This window comes from Lates calcarifer, linkage group LG2 (genome assembly GCF_001640805.2).
Source record: "Lates calcarifer isolate ASB-BC8 linkage group LG2, TLL_Latcal_v3, whole genome shotgun sequence".
NCBI lineage: Eukaryota > Metazoa > Chordata > Actinopteri > Centropomidae > Lates > Lates calcarifer.
Window position 1 is genome coordinate 5,324,872 of NC_066834.1, and position 23,849 is coordinate 5,348,720.

A 23,849-nucleotide genomic window follows, 5' to 3' on the forward strand; every position below is an offset into this window, starting at 1 on the left:
AATGGGCACTGAGAGGGCTGAGCTGGTGCTGGGGTTGGGCAGAGAAAAGTAATTAGCTGTGTTTGCTCTGGGAGGCTGGCAGTGAGTGTGAGGCCTGCAGTGACAGGCAAAAGCCTTGAGCTTTATTAGTCAACAAGGCCATGTCTGAAGCTGCCAGCAGGGGGCAGCTGGGCCAGTAACCTTCGAGGACCTTCTTACCTGTACACCACACCAGCTTCCTTGCACAATGCAATTTTTTTCTTAAATCCCCCTGTTAATACATCACAGTTCTGACTTGTTTCCTCTTATACTGACTTTCTCACATACAACACTCGCACACACAAACACGCAAACGAGTAGCATTTGAGTCCAATTTTTTTCTTCCACATTATTCCTTAGTTTCACCCTTACCAACCAGCTCTATCTTTCTTCCTCACACCATTTCTCTCCATTTCTTATGTTACAGCCACCTCTATCTGTCTCTTTCCTCCCACCCTGTATACCTCCCTCCCCCTCGTCCCTTTCCAATCTAATTTCAGATAAGTCGTAGCAGAACAACAGAGCAAGGCCCTTTATCATTGCCATCAATGATGTGGGTGGATTGAGCGTGAATAATTTTATTCATGTGTGCCTGTACCCGGCCCACTGGGATTCCAATTACAAGTAATAAGAGGTAATATGGTTACAGCGTAATTTTTTAAGTGCCTCGGTAATGATTGTAGAAAACCTTTGACAAGAGAATAAAGCTGTTGTTTATTTTAACAACAGCTAAAAGTAAAGAACAATATCTGTTCACAACTATGGATAATATAAGACCACTTAGTTTGGTATAATTAGTCTTCACTCCCACAAAGTCATACAGTTAAACACATACACAAGTGCCCTTACAGTTTCTAAAGTATCTAAATGATACTGAACACTGAACGTGCTCTAAGCTACAAGTGGCCTCTACCCAAATTTGTACCATGCATTTAGTCTGTATGTTTGATTTTAATGTACATGCCTCCCCGCTCTTCAAAAATGTACAGTACAATGGTCAGCAGTGGGTTCCTTCACATAAAAAATGTGAAAGAATGCAACTGCATCCAAAAGTATCGAATAGGTTTGAACTTAAAATGCTGTAGTTACTGAACAATTCACAAGCCTTATCAAACTGAGCCGCCAGAACAGCCCACACACTGCTTTCAAAGAATCTCGACTCTGCCTCTCTCAGAGTCAGCACATGGCACTGCCTCAAACTGTTTTAGCAATGGCCTTTCACACTTTGAGATTGCACAAAGCAAGGTAAGACACAAGGTCACAAAAAGATAAAAGGACAACTGAAAAGGTCATTGGACACACACAAAAGCTGGATATATGTACTGTCAAGGGGAATTTGCATTTCATGCAAGAGATGTTTAAGGCATTTTTCCAATAGCAAATGAAAGACAGAGCTGAGCATGCTGGAGGCTTTCGCTTTGTGAGTTTCTTTTTAAATTTTTTGCTTTACCATGGTTAACAGGCCTGAGAACCTGGCGGTAGGAGCTGGGGCTGATCATCTGCTGCTGGTTATCTGTAAGGAGGGCAGTGGACAAATAATGCCAACATATACAGCACTAAGAGGGATCAAAAAGATAATAAGGAGGTATTCACCTGCTGAGGAATGGCTGTGAAGTTCATCACAACAGTGTGTTTAAGGGCGCAGCTGTCAATTGCCCTTATGGTTTAATGGACAATCTATTTAAACCATTTACAGATCCCACCTTGGATTCACAAAATGTGTTTGTTCTTTCAGTCTTTCAGTTCCTGGATTTGGATTTAAGACTGCCAGGAGAAAAAAAATGGGCGTGTATTGCCTTTTACTGAGATCCAAACATCAAGCAGTTGTAGTAATGTTGTCAGGCTGCGGATTCTCTGGCATTGTGCTGCTCACAAGCATGTGTACAAACAACAAAACAGTATATTTTGCAAGTGACTGAGAATGCGCTTTTTTGGGCCAAGGCGTGAGAACCCGAACAAAACAAGAAAAACATATGCATCAAGCTGGCAGGTTAGGACCAGAATTCATTACAATTTTTGAACATCTGACTGGAATTACAACATTTTTCTTAGTTTTTCCAGTAGTCCTCAGTTTTTTCTAGTAGGCTTTACAAATGCAGCTTTGTTTGTATACAAATGTAGGCAAAGGATATGAGACTCACCTCTAGGTCTTGGCGCTCTCTTCCTGCGGTCTCTGAACGCAGCTCCTGACTGTAGGGCTTCCAGCAAACTATCCATCACACCTGTCTCATCATTCTCTGAAAAACCCAGAAAGAACAAAGAAAAGAATGAGAGGGTGTTAGAAGACAGGAGACGTAAAGAAACAAAATCAGATGAAGTGTAGTTTCTTTTTGTGGTGAGGTTTGCCACACTGATTGCAATGATTTGGAACTCACAATGGCAGGCCACAATATAACCACATAACATGTAATATGAAAAGGCTTGAGCAAGCATTCACTATATAACATATATATTCACTTAACTCTACAGCTCTAACTCTACAGGGCTACAGCTCTAAAGTTCTGTCGAGTGCCCATTATATGACGAAACTTGTTCCAAACACAAATCCAGTAATGCACAGGTAGGAAGATTATATTTTTGAAATACAACAAACAAACAAAAAAAACATGAGGGGTGTTAACTAGTGACATTTACAGGAACAAACTGCACACTGTGAAGCAGGAATGGAACACTCAAACTTGGCAACATGGTGTTTCACAGCATTTACTGTAGAATACTCTTGACTCAACATATCAAGTCTTTGCTTTGTAGAAGCAAGAGAACTGCCAGAATGCACATATATTGTAGAGAGGGACAAGCTTTGCAGATATGACATGTAAATCATGCCTTTGTGTTGGTACAGCTGAAAACATGGCCCTGACGCCTGAGGCAGAATGATGGAACTGGCTAATGATTTGCAATGAAAATACCCTCCAGTGGATGGGAAGGAAAACAGATAGAAGGTATAAAGGAATATTCAGGGACAACACACACTGTCAATGAAAAGTTTATACTGTGGTTGCCATTCAAATGTGAATGTGTGTGCATAGGTGTTTTCTTTTCAACACTGCTTTTGTGTTGCCTATAAAATTTTAAATCTTTTTCAGTCACCATGCAGACGGGAAGGGCTCTTTGCCACTCAACTCTGGTCACTTACAGAGTTAGTTTCATTACTGACAGGCTAATCTTAAAAGCTACATGCAAACCACATTGATGGTTTTATCACATTCGACTGCTGGATATCATTTGTTATTTAGTTTAGCGTGTTTAATAATTAAAAAAGGTGATGTAGCATGAGATGTCAAAAAAATGTTAAGTGTGTGAAAAAAGTAACTGCAATGTGATCTTAATTCACCATGTTGTTCATTTTTCTTTAAAAAAATATTAAACAAAAACTAAACAATAAATATAGATATTTTATACAGTCACTAAGCATTTTATGAGCAGCACCTGTACACTTGCTTATTCACACAGTTATCTAATAAGCTAATCATGTGGCAGTAGTGAAGTGCATAAAATCATGTCAGTATAGGTCAGGAGCTTCAGTTAATGTTGACATTAAACAGAATGGAAGAACAATGTGATCTCAGTGACTTTGACGGTGGCATAAGTGTTGGTGCTAGATAGGCTGGTTTGAGTATTTCTAAAACGGCTGATCTCATGGGATTTTCACAAACAACCATCTCTTGAGTTTACTCAGAATGGTGCAAAAACACAGACAGCAGTAGCAGCAGCTCTGTGGATGGGAACACCTTGTTGATGAGCAAGGTCAGAGGAGAATGGCCAGACTGGTTGGAGCTGACAGACGGGCTACGATAACTTGTGAACAGAAAAGCATGTCAGAATGCACAATATGTTGAACCTTGAGGCAGAAGCGCTACAAAAGGAGAAGACCACATCGAGATCCACTCCTGTCAACGATGAATAGAAATTAAAGGCTGCGGTGGGTTCTAGGGCTAACCCGCATACCTCTAGCTTCTACTGTTGCCATGGTAATTGACGTCTAAATCAGTATTCAAATACTGCATTTATTTAGTCATTATAGCCCATGAAATAAAAGATAATAATCCAACATTATTCATAATACACCAGCATTAAACATTATTAGTTATTCTCAGACAAGGACATTTAATCTTGGTGATTAGTGCATCGCAGATATGCCAGATATGTCAACGGAACTTCTTTTTTCCATTATTGCTAATAACTGACTGTACTGTATAATGATAGGTTACCAACTGTTGCTGATTGTCATGTTATTGTAGGTGTATTGATAGTGGTAGAACATGAGCTTTGGAGTATGAATGTGCAGCTGACAAATCAGTGGAAATTATGGACCAGAATCTCAAAGGAATGTTTCCAACATCATGTGGAATCCATGCCATTATTAATTAAGGTTGTTTTGATGGCAAAGGAAGGCCCAACCCAGTATTAATGTGGTGTTCCTAATAAAAGTAAGTGTATGTTCACCTGAAAGTCAACTGTGTCTTGCACTTAACCATTATTAGACTGATTCTTCAGTGTACGATGTAGTGAGGAAAAGACGTGACAATTTCATTGGCTTCATAGTGGACAAGTTGTACCATCAGCCATGGTGTGACTGTTGGGTCCCACTACTGATTTAGTGAGGGGTAGGAGGACATTGCTCTGATTAAGGTTCTGTGTGTTTTTCTCACTCCTTCCATTCTGTCTGACAATCCCCTGTGGAACAATAACACACACTGGAAAAAAAAAAATCTAATTCTATGACTAAGACCAGGACTTTGTGATGGTTTCCAAAAAGAAAACCATTGATGTGGTGGGGAAAGAAAAACAAAACAAAAGAAACAACATAGTTATTCCATATGTGTCCGGGTTATCGGAAAAACTCAGGAGGATTTTCAACAAACACAGTATCCCTGTGTATTTCAAACCCAGCAACACACTCAAACAGAGACTGGTACATCCAAAGGACAGAACACCACACACTCACAAGAGCAATCTGGTGTACGCAGTCCAATGTAATGAAGAATGCAATGACCTCTACATTGGCGAAACAAAGCAACCATTACACAAACGCATGGCCCAACACAGGAGAGCGAACTCTTCAGGTTTGGACTCTGCTGTCTATCTACATTTAAAGGAGAAAACCCATTCCTTTGAGGACAACAAGGTCCACATCCTGGACAGAGAGGACAGATGGTTTGAAAGAGGAGTAAAAGAAGCCATCTATGTTAAAGTAGAGAAACCATCTCTAAACCGAGGAGGAGGTCTAAGACACCACCTATCTCCAATATACAATGCCGCCCTTTCATCCCTCCCCAGGAGACTTAACAATTTGGCCTCTAGGAAAAACAACCTTTCACATGTGACTCGCCTCATGTGACTCCAACGACTGTCGTTACAACACAATGGGACACTAACGAAGCTGAAACTATTGGTTTCTACCAACGACTGTCAACCTAATGACTGTCGTTGACACATGGAACACAAAAGAGCCATGACATCATCGGTCTGGTGAAAGCCCCCCCACAGAGGTTAAATACTTGGGTCTCCACACCAAAAAATCAGTTGGACCAGTCCCAGCCTGGTCAGATGCGAACACGAACTGATGAAGCCTCTTGGATGAGAGGTGAAACGTCTTCCAGACTATAACTAAGTCCAGTTGCTTTCGATTAAACCTTTCTTTGGACATACACGGGATTCAATTTTTTGTGAAACTGGACACAAGAAAAAATTAAAGCACTGGTATGACAATCACATTTTTGCAGTTTTGGTGAAGAAAGGTAAAATAGCAATCAATAACATCACTATGCAAACTGAAAATAAGGTCAAAATGAGTACATTGTCAGCAGGAGGCATACAGTGATATTGTCAGAAGGTTGAGCTAGGGCAGGTTTCAGTAATGGCCAATCATGCTGACAGTGGCCCAGACAGGCTTGTTTACTTCAAGAGAAGAGAGTCCCAGGATGCAAATGTACAGCCTCCCAAAAATTATTATACTGCACTCAAATACACTGACTTTCAAGTTGATTAGCTAATGCAGTCTGGTACAACAACTCTGAAATAAATCCTTCCTTAGTCTAGCTTATAGTTTTTGTTGGCAGTGTCAGAGAGGTGTTGACTCACGTCTGTGCATAAATGAGGTAGGGGGATACAGTGAGACATCTTTGAAAAAAAAAAATCTGCTGTGGTCCCAGTAGAAAAAAATATTTAGGCAATTAGGTTAGACCAGGGGTCCTTCATCTATTAAAAAAAAAAAAAATTGAATATATATGTTTAAAACTGTGGCGTGAAAAAAGGAAAGAAAAAAGCAAGAAACACACTTATTGATTTATTCTGCTACTCCAAGAGCGGTCTATTGCTAACGTCACAAATTGTGACTGAATACATGATTAAAATTTGTTTATTACTAGAATAACAGATCAGAACTGATAAAGCGGTTGTAAGCAATGTAAATAAAATATACTATTAAGATGTAAAAGGTGACAAGTATTCACTGTAAGTCAACATGATCAACAAGTCAACATGAACGTAGATCATTATTCATTGATCTTGACAAGAATATACGTAAACAGCCCCTCATTTGAGTACATGTTTTAGTGTGTAACCTGTTGTGTATACATGTAGAGAAGCAGACAGTGTTGGTCTATTTCATAAGTTATTAATGTGAACTCAGATTGCAGTCAGTGATTAGCCCCTGAAGCTTGTCACCTCTGTCAGGTGCCTTTCAATCTTTGACTCTTTCACGAGCCATTAACTACAACCCCTACAGTCACACTGTACCATGAGACCTGCAAACTGAAATTTTCATCTTCTTTCATGCATACAGTACTGTGCAGCACCATGGTGGGTTTTCCACAAACCTACAAAAACTGTCAATCAGCTCCACAGCACATGGTCCCTTTACAGCAAACCCCTCTCATCGCTGAAGCTATTGAGGGCAGAGGTTCCCTGGGGGTGTGGGTTGTGGCTGTACCCAAACCTCACACCAAGCTGGGACCACAAACGCACACATATGCACACAGTGGATATATCATGGCCCACTTCCTTGCCTGCCTGCTAGTATGTGTGCATTTGTTGTGTTTTTCATTCGCAACAGTTGCACTCCTCCTCTGGCTGATATGTGTGCAGTTCTTCATCATTACACAGAGCAGGAGAGGCAGCATGAATTTCTGAGCAAAACCAACGCTCCTCGACGTCCAAATTTGTCTCCACTGCTGTGGCAATTCATCACAGTCAGCAAGCTTTACACTCCCCACAACACACATAGACACATACACAAAAATACAGATAGAACAGAGAAAACAAGCAAAAAAGGAGCAGATCAATCTATTGCAACCTGCAGTGTGTGCCTTCATGTGCAGTACTCCGTTTGACTCCAACCGACAAGAACATGAAACACTTTGTGTGCCTCGGGAGGCAAGGAAAAACGAAACCCACTCAGATCTCCCGCCTCAGGAATATATGGGAGCAAAAACAGTCCAATTTTACACATCAATCAAGAGCAACTCAGACAGGCCAAGACAGAAAACTGCTTTATAGAATGTAGACAAGAGGTGCTTTCAGACAGCCCAACACTGAAAATCATAACACATATTTATATACTCACACCCACATGCTCACAAACTTAGAGAGAGAGATCACAGACATGTCACATGGATAGTAATGGAGGAGGAACGCATGGCAGAGGAATATTAGTCAAGCTAGTAGCTGTGAAATGGGTTTGAAACAGTCATTCAGCTTGTGAAAGGTGGTGCTGAGGAGGATGTGGCGAGAGAACAAAGACTAGTGAGAGGAATGGGACAGTGAAGAGTGGTATCCCAGCTTTGGCAGTAGAGCAACTGATTGGTGCTTTGATGTGCACAATTCGCCTGCCTTTTTCTATTCTACTGCATCTGGGATCAGAGCTCTCATGACAGGTGTGCAATGTGCACAGAGACTTTTTTCTTTAACTTTAACAAAAAAAGGAAGACTGTCTCACAAGCCAGTCTAGGCCTTACTGATGTCTATTTAAAGAATAGTATCTGCCTTGTGTTCATATCTTCTTCATTGTGGCTCAACAGTAAGCTCCAAGTCCCACATTTTAGTAGCAAAAGAAAGCAGGAACTAAGCCATATGAGCTCTACTGTGAAATGTCTAGCTTGCCTGTCCTCTTTCTTGGGGAAAAAGAAAAAGAAATGTGTGGAAATACATGGTTAGATGTACAAATGTAGATGTACCAGTGCTCAGGTCAGATCAACAAAAGGATAAAGTTAGAGTGGTGTTTACTCTACCACAAAACAAAAGAATAAACTCTGGGAGTGGAATCAAGACAAAGCTAAATCTCCACCTCTGGGAAAAGGCAATAGTTATTTCCCTGTCTGTAGTGAAACTTCAATCACCATCTATTTAATCAGAGCCTGTTCAGACTGGCGTTTTCAATTGTCTGGACACGCAGTCCGTCTGTGTGTCGATGTCTACCCTCTATTCAGGCTGGACTAATGCCTCCCGCCACTTCACTCAACAGGATGTGGCACTTATCATCAGGACAATGACCCGGTTGTAACAGTGTCTAGCAGAGGTGGGCCAGAGCAAGGCAAGAAATAGGGTCAATTGGGCAGGGATGGAAAAGCTAAGGAGAGAAAATGACATGCCTGAGTGCAATGAATGCAGGCCAACCACTGTGTTCCCTTGGACACTTAGAAAGCAAATGGTGCAATAAGGCTAGTCAGTCTCCACTCTCTCTACTGATTACTCTTGGTTCTGCTCTACTGGTACTTTGAGCAAGCAACAAGTAGCCAAGCCATCCACTGAATGATGAACAGGAATATACAAATGACAGCCACGTATCATAATCAGCCGATAAATATTGTAATAGGCCATTGTTAATCATACTTGAAGCTGCTGAATTAAAAAAAATCAAGCTATGCTTATATTTTGTGTCACACTCAGCCAACTAGCACAAAGTAAAGTAATCAGATAAAATATGTAATAAATCCATATTTTCATAGAGAATCCCCAGGAAATTATCATTCACAAATTCACACAGAACAATTCCTCACCTTAGGGTCAAGATTCCTGCAAGTAGTTGTGAGTTGAATTTCAGGGATTCCAAGATGATAACTAAGAAAAAATCAAATTTCACAACCCCAAATTATTTTTGGACTTTTCTCTAATGTTTCATTTTTTCTCTGTGATGTGGAGTATAGTTTTATCCCTTCAGGCAACTTAAAATGATTAAAATCTACCATATGGGCTTGCACTTGGTCACAAGAAGATACTGCTTCATATTAAGAGCATAACTAGTCTATGTCAAGCCTTTGGGTTTTACAGTTTATTGAGGTGTTTTTCTGCCCCCTAGTGGCCCAAAGGACAAGCAGGTCCAGCACTGGGCAGAACATGATAGACGCCAAATCACAATATTGAATCCTAAAAACAATGAGAAACAGTTTCAAAAGTAACTGCACCCACTCTAATCTGGTTTGCACTACCAAACAGTGGTGACCACATGCTTTTTCCACAATCTGTGTGCCACTGCTGAACTATGGCACTATAGTACCACACTGTTGAACCCCGCTGTGGTTCAACAGAGGCACACTTATGAAAAAAGTTCAGCAGACTTATTAATACATTTCACACCACAGAGGCAGACATGTTTTTGATTCCTCAAAAATCTAGTGTGGAGCTGGATAAACTGACTTTGCATTGGGTCCAACACATTTATACTTCATGAAACACAACAGTGCAGACAAGAGGACATTGTTAGCCTATTTGCCCTTAGCAACACAGCCCACTGTCCAGTGGGTTCCAGCAGACACCAAACTGTCTGCTAATTATAACTGCAAAAGTATGAGGAACAGAATACAGTAGCACCACTGTGATACTAATGGTACAGAAGGCAGTACTTTGCCGTACAGTATCTCATGAGAACATAGAGTATCCCATTTTAGCCGTCGCTTCGGATAAAGATTTCTCTCTCTCTCTCGCCCCTCCTATCCTTTTGGCATCTTTGCATGCAGGGTTGCATCTCTAGCTGTTCTTCTATTTGACGTCTTAATAGTTCAGTGCTTGTAGCCATGTAGGGAATGTTAAATAAAGCTCTGATGTGTAATTTGTCGCTCCACAAACATTCCCGCTCCCGGCCTACCCTGGGAGTTAATGCAACAGATTTGTCATACACAAACCAGGCACAGCTAGAGGAAGAGGAAAAAACACCTATTCAATCTGAATTTCAATCTCCATAGGGCTCTATGCAAATGTATGCAAGCTGATGCTCTCACTCAGACTGCCAGCACACAGTGCAGATGACGAAACCAGGCTGCATATTATAGTGTAGGTAGAAGCCCAGTCTGTAGCAGGTAAAAGAGACAGAGGGAAATGAGGAAAAAATGTGGAGAATCTCACATTTCTGGAATACATAAGTAGGCAGAGCTAAAACCAAACCAAATGCAGATACCTGTGGCAGCTAAAATCCATTTTGATCATTTCCTCCAGGAAACCCCTCCCCCTTCCTTCCCCTGTCTCTCATTGCTGTGCCCTTCAGCATAATGTGGATATGCAGCCTCTCTGGGGCTTTTTAGGGAATTGATGGATAATCAGATGATTACACAGAAAATCTCCATTGAGGACAATCCTCCCTGACAAACAAAGAGAAAGCTCTTTAGTTAATAAACAGGCAGAGAGACAGACAGAGTGAGAGAGTGTGTGAGAGAGAGTGAATAAATCCTGTCCTGGGTTGGCAGCACAATGCCAAATCTCTATCACATATTCATTTCATCCCAACACTATGTGTAAATGTATGTGTATGTGTGCATGCGCATGTGTGCGCAAGTGTCATACATTGCCAGAAACATCACTTCTTGGGGATGTCAGCGAGTTTGCCTTTAGCTTTATCTTAATTTGAGCGTATCTAAATAAATTTCAAGCTCTAGGCATATTTTTTTAAGCCTTTCTGACAAAATTTGGCTGAAGTTTATTGTCATGATTTTCTTATTTCTGAACTACTTTTCTGAAATAGAAAAGTTTGCAGTGAAGCACAACTCAACACACAAGCACAGGGGGAAAGAAGTCCAAGCTGTCAGTGGTGAGTTACAAAATAAACAGGCAAGAGTTATTAAAATTCACACAAGGACACAAAAATACAGTGCCAATAAAAAAGTATATAGGTCCCTTTTATAGGTTTACAACAGTAAAACAAAATGGATGTACTGTAATTATTGTTTCTCTGACACTAATTAAACAAAAAAAAAAATTCTAATGCCAAAGTGAAAATTGATCTAAATTATGTACAAATTTGAAACCCCATATTCTGGATTAAGTGAGACAGCAATTACAGCTTTGAGTCTATGTGGATCGGTTACTAGCATCTGCATTAACACCCCCCACCCACCCCCTGTGCTGCTTGATTCTGAGTTAGCCATTCTGGCATCAACACAATTGTTTTTAGCCAGTGTTGGTGGAAATTAAAGTGTTTCCCAAAACATACTTCTCTTTTAAGGAGACAACTGTTTTTTTGTTGTTTTTTTTTTTTTTTTGTTTTGTTTTGTTTTTTGTTTTGTTTTTTCAGAAGGATTTCTCCAAAGTCTGCTGCATTAATTTTACTCTCTACCTTCACAAGCCTTCCAGGGCCTTCTGCATAGAAGCATCCCAAAAGCACAACGCTGCCTCCAAATGCGCTTCAAGCTGGGGCTGGTTGCCTTTCCACTCATGTGTGGTGTTTGGCTTACAGCAAACAAGTTGCTTAATAAGATGGCTCAATGTCTCTCTTCTTCACACATTCACCCACCCACACTGTGTTTGAGTCAACATTAATTTTCTTTATACTATAACTTAAACAAAACTAGTGCAGTTAGGAGCAGCTTCTCCAGATATGGACCATACACTACCAATCAATGGATATTACCAAGCGTCCATAATATAAACACAACCCATACAGGAATAGCCGATTGGTGGTAGTTCATGTTTTGGCTTTAACCCTGGTATTTTCAAATGAACACAGAATAACTGAGGGTGAGATACAATACAGCTACTGGACTAATACACAGTACATAACCTATCTACCAGAATCATGTTCATTAATTTCAACTGGACATGACCTTTTGTTTGGTTGTGTCCAGCACCATAAAACCTCAGGCATTCGGTGGGAAATGGTGAGAATTGAGGGGTGTCCAGACCAGAGTAAAGGAAAAAAGGAGAGGTTTGTATTATGCTTTAGCCAAGAGAGGCCTTGGTTTGGCTAGATAGTATGCCCACAGCAGCACTTTGGCCTGGATGGAATATGGTGGTTCTCTACTTGCACTCTAACGTCTACAGGAGTTCTACAGTGGCTGGCATAGTCATTTTAGCTATAGATGCCGGTGCGGAGCTGGGACTGCCAAGCTCAGCTTCTCTGCCAGCCTTAGCTTTGGCACTGGAAAATGGGTCTGGAGGCTGCAATGTTGAACACGTTTCTGGCATGAGTGGTGCACCAAAGGGGAAGGAGAGGAAAAAAAAAAAGAAAAACTACCAACAGTTGGAACCAGATGCTGTGGCATAAGGTAGATATTGCCTTCTTCATAGCTATGTCTGAACCTGCTTGGTAAATAGAGTTATCATTTTAGCTACACTGTCCCTGAGGGCCATGACAGTGTCTGAAAAGAACATATTGTACAGTATATGCAGAGGTCTTCACAAAAACTCCCTTAACATCTACTGACAATATGCAAGAATGCGTTAGGAAAACCAAGTGCAAAAGCAAATAACACCTTGGCTGTAATATACACAAAGCTGAAGTCATAGGTCTATCTGTCAATATGGGACGTAATCAGTAAAACTATTTATCGAGCACAGTATATCAAAGAGGACTCAACAGCATGTTTTTGATAACAAAATGCCATATTTTCAAAGTAAAACCAGAGGTCTGCCAGTTTAGCCCTGAAACTGTACACATTCTTATCAGTGAGCAACATATTGATCATAAAGCCTGAACACTGTTGCACTTATTCTTAGTAACAGGTGAGAAACTTTAACATGTAGTAACAGAGTAAGCTGTTTTATCTTCAACAAAGTAGTCTTTACCCACCAGTTTCCAGACCTCCCAAGAAAGGTCACACACGATGACGATTTCTCCACTAAAATCAATAACCACTGATCAATTATCATGATATCAGAATGCTACATGTCAAGAACCTTGCCTTATTGAATTATCCACAAATCATGGAAGGGCAACACAATGTGAATGTTGCCTGCATATGACAACATGAGAGTGTGTGTTACCATGCAGCAGGTGCTTGGCAGGATAATGTGTGCCTTTCATATGTGGAAAACTACATTTAATAGATTAATTGGTGACAAATAATTGAAGTACAATTTTAATTTCTAACTTTACCTGATCTCCTCGTTGTATTGTCCAGATTTAGTATTTAGTGAAGCTTGAGTGTTGTCCCTCATTTGTAAGTCACTTTAGATACCAGTGACTGCCAAGTGTGTAAATGGAAATGTAAATGTAAACATGGCCTGATGGACCTATTTTTAAAGCAGATTTTTTGGCATTCTCTTGAAATATCACTCAATGGGTAATTTGGTATTTAAATGATTTCAAGCATTACTTGACTACTTGTCCATCAGTCAAAATCACAAGTTTTTTCTGTGTAGATGTGGGCTTTAATTTTTCAAGATAAATACGGAATTGTGAGAAAATACGTGTCTCCTCTAATCCATTAAAATGGGACTTAAATTCATTTGATAAATGAGAGTCATTGTCTTTGAATGATCTTGTACACCATTTGGCCCTAGATTGATTTAGCACACAGCTTCCTGTAAAGGGCTTAACGATGCAAGAGCTGACAGGCAAAGCAGATTGAACGGTCTGTACCTGCATTGACTTCAAGCAACCTCCTCTTCTTCTGCTGTCTCTCCTGCTTTTCACGCTCAGCCTTCTCCTTTGCCGCCCGTGCTCTCCTCTGTTTCTCCTCTGACTCCCTCTGCTTCAGGTTCTCCTTCAGTGCTTGCTGTGGGGAGGTGAGGGCGGGGGGAAGACAGAAAGAAAGAAAAAGCATGATGGATCGCTAAGTGGGGTTAATTACAGTAGTGTAGAGCCTGTCAAAGGCAGTGGAAGCTGTCAAACCCTACAGACATCTTTATCAGGGACTGTTAAAGTCAAATGAAGCTTCTTAGTTGCATCCACTCTGGTCCTGCCAGACACAAAAGAACTTGACACTAGGGACTTCAGACACTACAGATTCATAAGAGTGGTGGAACAATCACCTTAAGATGTGAATGAAAGTTGCTGTTTTTTCTGTTCTACCATTGACTCTTTCCTGCATAATAAGTCAACAAATGTTTACTCCTATTTTTTAGAGATTATTGTGAGGCTCATTTTCAATAGTTTTGCTTGTTCTCTTTTGTTTTTCTCCTTTGCAAAGCCTAAAAACATGTCTGGCAGCATCATCTTAAAAGATAAAACAGTGGTAAAAATGTGTCAATTAGTTTAAAAAAAAAACAACACACACACACACACACACACACACACACACACAATACTAAAACAGTATAAATGTATAAAGTATGTAAAAACATCAGGTATGAAGCCACTGTATGTTCGCTTGGCTGTGTATACAGCATATGTTAGGGTCACTGAGACAGCTTCAGCATCACCTGGTGGCAACTGTGTGAGCTTTGTCCAGTCAGTTAACAGCGGGTCACTTCAATACCAGTTCTAACTTAGAATACAATTCAACAGTAACAGGCTCTATAACAGATGTCGAGCTGAACACAGCTTACAGGTGCTGCCATGTGGGTGGATGTTTATTTCTACCACACTACCTGTGGATCAACTGTAAGTAAATATCCACATTTAAACCTACCTGAGGTTGACAGGAAATACAAGAATAGAATAATTAGCCATCCTTCTTGCATATACTTAGGAGGTTACAATGTGTTTATGCTTAAACAAATATGGCTTTTCAAAAACTATATGAACTGTCTTGCCTTAGACATATATACAGTACAAATTATAAATCAAATGCCTCTATCCTGTTTTTGTTTGAATCCTTTAACTGCTCTCACAATGTATGAAAGAAATATTATAGTGTTACGATATAATAAAAGATATCAAAATGTGTTATTTTTCTTTTTAGTCTAAAATACAGTTTGACTCAAATAATGATCCATGAAGAACAGCAGTCCTACTTATTTTAAGGAAATGCTGATGGTCAGCTCCAATCACATTTGCAATCATTCATCCCTTATTTTTTTGTCAGGTCTTTCTGCTCACAAAGCACAACAATAAAATGTGGGAAAACTGTGTGCACACACTTCTATAAAAACAAATGGAACACAAAAGCAAGTTAACAATGTCCATGGATAATGAGAAAACCTTTATGTTTACTGACTTTGGTCCCTTTTCTGATCTTAGGGCAGCCTTTCTGGAACCTTTAGAGACATCCAAATGGTTTGTCAACCACAAAATCCTAGTTCAAGATTTATGGGTTCCAATTTTATTTCTTACCCTCCAAAGCGTCCCTGCTCCTGATGTAGCACATTCTGATGTCCTAGTAATTATCGAATTAGCAGTATTAAATGTCATTCACTGTTCAATTGCAAGCCTTGAGATGTCAAACACTGTTGTGCAACATTCAAAAGAACTGCAGGAACATCAATATTAGGTCCTGGACAGAGATGTCTTTTAACATTATTGACATTTGACAAGCTGATGTAGCCAACTTTCAAATTTGTCAAAAAATGTCATTAATTCCAGTCTATGAAGATTGACTGAATTTATAGTTATGAAATCTACTGTATATCAACCACTGTGGGTGCAGGCTCTATAATCCCTGTGCCAAAAGGCTGTTAAACTCATACGATGGTGTCAATAGCTCAATAATGCCACAACAGAGAGACAGACAGCATATGATTTAACAGAGTGCTAGCATGATTGCCATCCTGATCAATAGCCAGTCACTTAAAGGGACGGCATCTGGGCTTTTATACAACACCCAGTTCTTCCTCCTAATCTCCCCTCCTCTTGCGTTATTCACACAGCCCAGCTTGACAGGGAGGTCAGTGGAGGAGTACCAAACCAACATGAACGGAAGCAAGCAAAAGCAGCACACTACAAGAATTGTGTGGTATATTAGGAGCTACAGTGGCACAACAAAGAGGGGCAGGCACTTACTGAAGCCAACTAATAGCCTCTCATTAAGTCTGCATACAAGTGACAATTTTTGAAATGATATAGTCGACTTGGATTCAAAACACTCCAGTGTAGCCGATTTAGCACCAACAAGCCTCTTGAGATACCGAGAAATGACAATTTGAATAAACACACTGTAAATTACTGATAGCAGGGGTGTAACACTATTCAGTATTCACAGTTTGATACAGCTCCACCACTCTTAGCGTATGCTGGAATCAAGTTCTCTGTGGTCAGCGTTTTTTCTTTCTTATTCATGAATACACCACAGAAAGATTGTAGTTTGCTGGCAACTTAACAAACATGTACTTTAAATGAAATTTAACCAAACTCACACATAAAAAGACAATAGTAACTAACGACACTGATGAGTACCACTTGGCAGGTTTATAGAAAATTCAGGAGAGGAGGAGAGTGCTGAAGAAGAGGAGAGAGGGGAGAGGAATACTAAATGACTTAGACTAAAGCTGTTCAGAGCTCTATTTTTAAATGAAACCAACTCCTCCACAAAATTAACTTTGATTTGATGGAATGACTGTCGGTTGCTCATGGCAACCAGTGATTCACAAATGACTATATTCTTAATGGGCATCCAATTTGGTAAATTACGGGCAGAGAGAATGAGGGAAAAGAAAAAGAAGGGACAAGAGTACTGACACATAATATATTGCTAATGAGGAAAAATTAAGTGATCCCAGGTTACAGGTAGACAGCTGTGATGGTTACCTAATGTGAACTTAGTCAAAACTCTGACACTCCTTCCCCTCTTCACCATCAAGCAGCTCCCTCATTAAAATGTCAACTTCAATTACCAAAACAGAATGTAAACATACTTGCACCATAACAAACAAACAACGCTGTCAATACCCTCAACACAGACCATTTCATACAGACAGCCATCTAATCGTGGTGAAATCAATGTCATTTGTGACAGCTTCACAGATTGGATTGACAGTTGCATTTAACAACATATGTTTTTAGACCAACACACCTGTAAAGGATGTATGATGATGTATGAACAAGATAAAGCAACAAGATGCCCCATAAACATATGTTACGAATGATAACTGTTGCATGACCCTAATTTATGAAGGCCAGTAATAATAATAGAGACCATGTGAGTTTGATTTAAGTTTTCATTTCATTAAACCAGTCTACAGCCATGTTAGCAGTTTTGTGAAGCTGTACCTTGCAGAGACAACAGTGAGAGAGTTAAATGATAACATCAGCGTGTTTAACAGGATGCTAAATGTTCACAGTGACAATGATGTTTACATGCTGATGTTTACTGGGTATAACGTTTACCATGTTCACAATCTTAGTTCAGTGTGTAAGTATGCTAACATTTGTTAATTATCAATAAGCAGCAGGTGATGGGAAAGTCTTTAGTTTTGCTGCTAATTTCACATTCTACCATATCAGTGGCAGTTTTGGTCAGTCTGTGCTCACTGCAGCCTCAGATTTCTGGTTTTGAATTTGTTGATTTTTGGTCTTGGCAGACGTAGCAGACGTGGCAGACGTGGTCTTGTGCTGCTGTAGCTCATCCACCTCAAGGTTCAACGTGTTGTGCATTTTGAAATGGTTTTCTCCTGACAACAGTGGAGAGAGTGGTAATATGCTTTATCTTAACCTTTCCATCAGCTTCAACCGGTCTAGCCATTCTCCTCTAACCTCTCTCATCAACAAGTCGTTTCTTGTCGCTCACTGAATGTTTACCATGCTCAGTAAATTTTAGAGACTGTTCTGTGTGAAAATCATAGGAGATCAGCAGTTTCAAAAATACTCAAACTAGCCCATCTGGCACCAGTCAAAGTTCCTGTATCTGTCTAATTCTTTGTATTGCACTGCTGCCACATATTTGGCAGATTGGATAATTACATGAATAAACAGGTGTACAGGTGTTCCTAATTAAGTGTTCAGTGAGTGTATCAATAACAACCAAAAACAACAAAAATATAAATTTGCTGGTGGCACTTGAAGTTAAGTCAGGGGATCACAAAAGTCTTTAGGATACATAATCTGGAAATCATGCACATCTGTCAATAATTTAGTGCCAATCAATCAAATAGCAGTTGAGATATCAGATATAAGTGAAAATTTTGACCTGCTGGTGGTGCTTGAGGAGAAGATCAAGAATCACAAAAGTCATTATGTCTGTGGTAAATTTCATAACAACTCATCCAATTCTTTGTTATTTGCTTAAGTATAGACTGAAGTATGGACCAACTGACCAACCAACCAACCAGCATTGCATCATAGAGATGCGTCGAGACAATCACTAAAAACGGTGAGTGGCAGATGGTTTCAATAATATGGCTATGTAGATCCACAGAGGAAGTCTGGAGAGGCAAAATGCCATAAACTGGACCCTTAACTGCTACCAGCAGCCCGCGGGAAACAGTGATAAATCAATAATGCGTCAATACAACAAGTGGGCCCATTTAACAGAGGATCACTCTTAAACTTCACAAAGCGAACAGAACAAGAGCAGCTAAAGAATATTAAATCAAACATCCCTGTGTAAACACATATTGATATGATCACAGCTAGCTAAAAGGTCATACTGTCTTCTTAAAACAAGGAGCCAATTACCAATATAAGAATAATGGAGGAAGGAAGGAAGGAAAAATGAGCCAGTGTGGACATTACTTGAGCACAGCAACATAAAAAGTTAATTTTAAGCACAGGTCATTCATTGCTTCAACATTAAAGGTGAGGGCTGTCTAAATACAGAAAAATAATGATAACTGAACAAACACTGATTTTGAGAGATAATGTAGAAGAGCCTGAAAATATGAAGAGTCATGTGATTTTTGCTTTCTGACAAAGCATTATTTTTTACTGCTGAGCTGAAGGAGAGAGAGAGAGAGAGAGAGAGAGAGAGAGAGAGAGAGAACCAGCTCTCTGAGGAAATTGCCCTCCGCTCTCCTTCATCACTGCAGGTCTGCTTCCCCCTCCTCCTCTCCTGGATGTCCGCCATTAGACACGCTCAATTGGATTCCTGTCAGATGTGCGGCCTCGCCCTGGGTCTCCTTCCTACGGGTGACTGAGCATGCTGTATGTGTGCGTACGAGTGAGTGTGTATATACGTCTTTGTGTGTGAAAAACCTAAGCAGCTTTCCTTACAAAAAATTGCCAACACAAAATGACATTCGCACATAAACAAACATGCACACACACATACACACATTACGCAAGTAACATACACACAGTTCAAGGCTCACCTCACTTTAGGCAGTGGTCTAGAGACAGCATGGACCTATTAGCATGGGCCTTGGCACAGCAGGGTAAATGCTGACACAGATTTGACGGAGAGGTTATGGTGCTGAGATTTACTGTATGCCTATGTTCATTGACCTAGCCTTGGCTTTTCCCAAGATATGTCTGCATGATGTGACCGTTTGACCAAATTGCTAAGGGTGTAAGCAGCTTACACCTTGACCTATCACAGGGGAATAAATGGCTACCTTGGGAGTTTTGACCATATAATACTAGTCTTTATAACACTTGGCTTGTTCGCCTTTCCCTGGCAGAGTCATTAACTGTTATGTTTGGACAGAACATAAATGCTGCTGCAAAACTCCAGCCTGAACTATGGAGCTAAAATGAAATGGATTGTAGCTGAAATATGACACATTATCATGCCAACAGCATATGTTATATATTCTCATGAGTATTAGCGGGCATTAAATAAATGCATGGAACATACTGAGGTTTGTATCATTTGGCCTGGGTCTGATTCATATCTGAACACAGCCATTAGTGAGTTGTGGCTGTTACAGTGAGGCAACAATCACAGCACAGGAGTTCTGGGATCAATAGCATAGGTAAGGAAAGGAAAGGAACAGCCTGGCTAAAAGCAGTGCACATGGGAGCATTTGTTTCTGACTGCCTGTGTGTTTCTTGAAGACTGTGTAGATATTGTAGTTACTTAAATAACAGAGGAGGAGGTCAGGACTAATAAAACATTTTGTGGCTTGAGTTAAATGCTTTACAGTAAGTAAGGGTGCCTATGTGAAAGCTGGACACTGATAATATGATTTCACCTTGTTAGCAGATGGCTTAAAGATATCAACATTTACTCTTAATACTGAACTTTGCCTCACAGCTATTCCTTTTTACTGCATTTCTACCAATGATACATTCTTTTATAGCTTATAATATACTGACACTCTGAGTAACAATAGTTAGTTTAATGGTTGAGATTCTAAAAGGTTTAAAAAAAACACTGTCACTGTTTCTCAGTAATGATCCACATCATGCACAACTGAATGAAGACATAACAGTCAGAATGGTTACTGTTGACCTATTTTAGACTGTTCTCTTGTCAGACTTAGTGTGAAGTACCCAGAAAATGCTGAAAATGTCTTCATCAGGCACACATACAGTAAGTGCCACTCAGTCAGACAGGATTTTAGGAGACTACAGAGAGACAGGGGGAGAGTGAGAAATCCCTCTCTGAACTTATGCACTTAGTTTCATTTACCAAACTAGAAGGGCACTAAGAAAGAACAGACTTCTGCCTAGGCCAATGCCAAACATACACCAGACCTAAGAGAAAAGAATTCTAATTCATGGTAAATGATCTGGATTGGTTCCTCCCTGGCCCATGCTCCATCCTTCCACCAAGTTTAGTGCTAATTGGTTCAGTACTTTTTGAGTAATCCTGCTAACAAGTAAACAAATAGGGCCCAAGTGAAAACATAACCTCCTTGGCGGACATAATTATACAATCTCTTACTGTGAAATCAGCATTCAAGTTGATTATAACTTTGCATTACAGGTGAGGTCTCCCAGAAATGGTTGATTATATGTAGACAATTCTGAGCTTCAGATACAGTATAAAAAAAGAAATAGGACAGGACAAAACCTCCACCACCACTCTCCTTGAAAAACACAAATGTACAGACAAAGCTTTGGAGTACAAGAAAATCTAAAGCATAACTAATGACTGTGCAGGAAAAAAGGCAAAGAAGCATGAAATTCATTTGTGTGTGGTAGATGTTAAGTTGGGGGCAGGGCAGGAACTTTAGTAGGCTAATTAGCTACTATTATCTGTCGCACCCAGTGGCCTGTGCCACTAATCCTGCTGATTAAACACAGTGGGTCTCCACAGCTCCATGGCTCACAGTAGCATCAGACTGATAAGGCCACAGAGCTCAGTGATGACATAAATGTCTGGGTGGGACTAGAGTACATAGGACTGGCACTGTTCTGCTTTGCATTACACCCACAGGACCCTGATGTGAGAGTCGCATAAAAAGTTGGGGTTCTGCCTTGATACAGTCAACGAATAAAAATAGTGAAAGTATTTAACAGTTTCCAAACATCCACCTTTTTTCAAATTAACTGCAGCTCTAACCCAATACAATACTCTAGCTACCATTTCACTCATCACACCCCCCTCTGGAGCTATCACACCAGAGTGACATTTACTGCATGCACCAATGCCTGACAACAACTAAATCTAACTTAACAGTTTTGAGACTGTTCAAGATTTACTGCCAACAGAAATGTTCATTAATACAGAAGTAGCAAAGCAGGCCTCCTTTTCCAAATATTACTAGTTATATTACTAGGTGATAAGAGACACAAAATGCAAATTCACTCTAGGATCTTCACATTATAAGGTCCAGTTGCTTAATCTATTTATGTCCCACAATTTCAGTACATTCTATCAACAGCCAACACATTAACACTTTTATGGTAAACTGTGACAGATTGACAGTGAATCCATGATCATTCTTTTTATATCAATATGTAATGAAATGTAAAACAAAAAAGAACCACCCATCACCTATTTCAGTCAAATGTGAGCATTTACAATAACATATTTATTGTTCACCATCAATTAATCTACAGTACAGTGTACTTACAGTGAACATGGAACGAAAGTTGCTGAGATCAGTGAACAACTCCTCCACAGAGGTCTTCTTGGGATCAACTGCAAAGTACTCCAGCATGTTCTGGTACAGCGTCTCCATATTGCTATGCATGATCACCAGCTTGGCATACTGCTCCCGTGCAATCTTGCTGAAGCTGTGAGGATGTGGTCAAGGTCAACAACACATCCACAACACATAAAGTGTAAATTAAATGTTGCTGCTATGTGCAGCGATTCAGGAGACAGGGGAAATAGCAGAAAGAATTCACATGTGTTGCTGTATAAGGATCTAAACCCAGAGAACAGACTGTCAGTTTTAAACTGTGATGTTTGCATTAGGAGGTCTGATACTGTCAGTCAGGTTACTACTACAGTGTGTTCACTGCTATGACCCCCTGCAGCCCACAGCATCTGTGACTCATGTCTGGCTGGCTGCTGGCAAAGTGTGTTGGTGTATCTGACATGCATGCAATATTATTTGTAAATATGAACAGAATTTCTAGTGGAAATGTAGCACCATCTTATTTTGCTTATCATTTTAGGCTGCCTAACCCCAAAAACTGCTTGCTGTGTGTCTGTGCACCTCAAATTATACCAAGAATAAGATCAAGAGATGTTCCTCACATACATGGATATATACTACAACACAGAGAGATCTAAATGTTAGTGATTTTAAGACCATCTGTACAACAGTTTGCTCCAAAACTGACCAGCATGGGTGAGTGAAGAGCATTAAAAGGTCCTTCTGGTTATATCTAAAAAAGCAAAAGACACCTCTTCTGTGTGGGTACATTTGTGTGCGTGGAAAAGGGCAAATAGGTAATGGTTGTGTCAACATAAGCCAGAGAGGTGTCACTGTCAAAGCAAAGTGAAGGGGAAAGCGAGAGCATTAAAACTCCTCCTGCCAACTGACTGGGCAATATGTCAAGCAACCACGCACACAATATTCACTCAATGTAAAAATCTAGCAAGTATGAATTTCCTATTCTAAAATAATTTCATGTATATGCTATATTATTAGCTCTTTTGTGTTTTTATTTTCTATTTCTAGTCCTGAGCTGTCCATTCCACATGATGGTTCCAATTAATAAAAATAAAAGCTTTTCATGCATTAGAAAATAAAATCTGAATCTAGAATTAAGATGTTTAATTTAAAAAGTTTGGGTAATTTTTGTAGATGAAGTCAATGGAAAAAAAAAAGAAAGAAAGAAAATGATGTGTGTCTAACCAGCAGGCCTGCTAATGACCCTAACATCCTTGTCTCATGGCAGATAAGAAGCAACAGTGGTCTTTGTGTGTGTGGTATCACAAGTATGTGGGCAGCCTATCTGGCTCCTATTGTGCCCCTTCATTATTGCTCAATTGATGGACCTATTTGAGGTCTGGCCTCAGTTGAATCTGGCTGGGGATGGGACTACCTATTCACAGCTGGGTAAATGCTGTTCAATAGGCACTGCTCCCAGATTGACTTGTCAGTAATATCTTTCCAAGCCAGGAGCTGGGGGAGAGGGGCATGAGGATAGTCTGAGCAGGTGACGGAAAGCAAGAGAGAGAGAAAAGAAGAAAAAGCCAAGAGCCGTGGTTGATAAGTATCATGGGGCACAAAATATCTCTCCTCCTCGTGTTCCACCTCTCTGACTTTTTTCCTTTTCCAGAGAAAGCAGTGGTCCACTCCTGCTCATTCTAAAAAAATCCTGTTCGTTCTTGCTTTCTTAGAGACCTTTACACCTTCCCCACTCCCGTTCCTTTCATTTCATTTTGTTCTCCCATTCTTCATTTGCTCATTATGCTCTTGTTTCTCTCCTTTCCTAATTTGCCACCTTTGTAAGCTTAGCTCAC

The 23,849-nt window shown here is 40.1% G+C and overlaps 1 protein-coding gene across 1 annotated transcript in view; it reads right to left on the bottom strand.

Moving 5' to 3' along the window:
* LOC108887995 (protein diaphanous homolog 3) overlaps nucleotides 1–23,849 on the bottom strand; it is a 152,415-nt gene that overhangs the window by 47,969 nt on the left and 80,597 nt on the right. The window contains exons 24-27 of the mRNA XM_051074353.1: nucleotides 22,003–22,166; nucleotides 13,808–13,943; nucleotides 2,160–2,255; nucleotides 1,469–1,531 (exon numbers count right to left, since the gene is read on the bottom strand). Of these exons, the coding sequence (XP_050930310.1) occupies nucleotides 1,469–1,531; nucleotides 2,160–2,255; nucleotides 13,808–13,943; nucleotides 22,003–22,166 (459 nt within the window). The remainder of the gene's footprint in view (nucleotides 1–1,468; nucleotides 1,532–2,159; nucleotides 2,256–13,807; nucleotides 13,944–22,002; nucleotides 22,167–23,849) is intronic.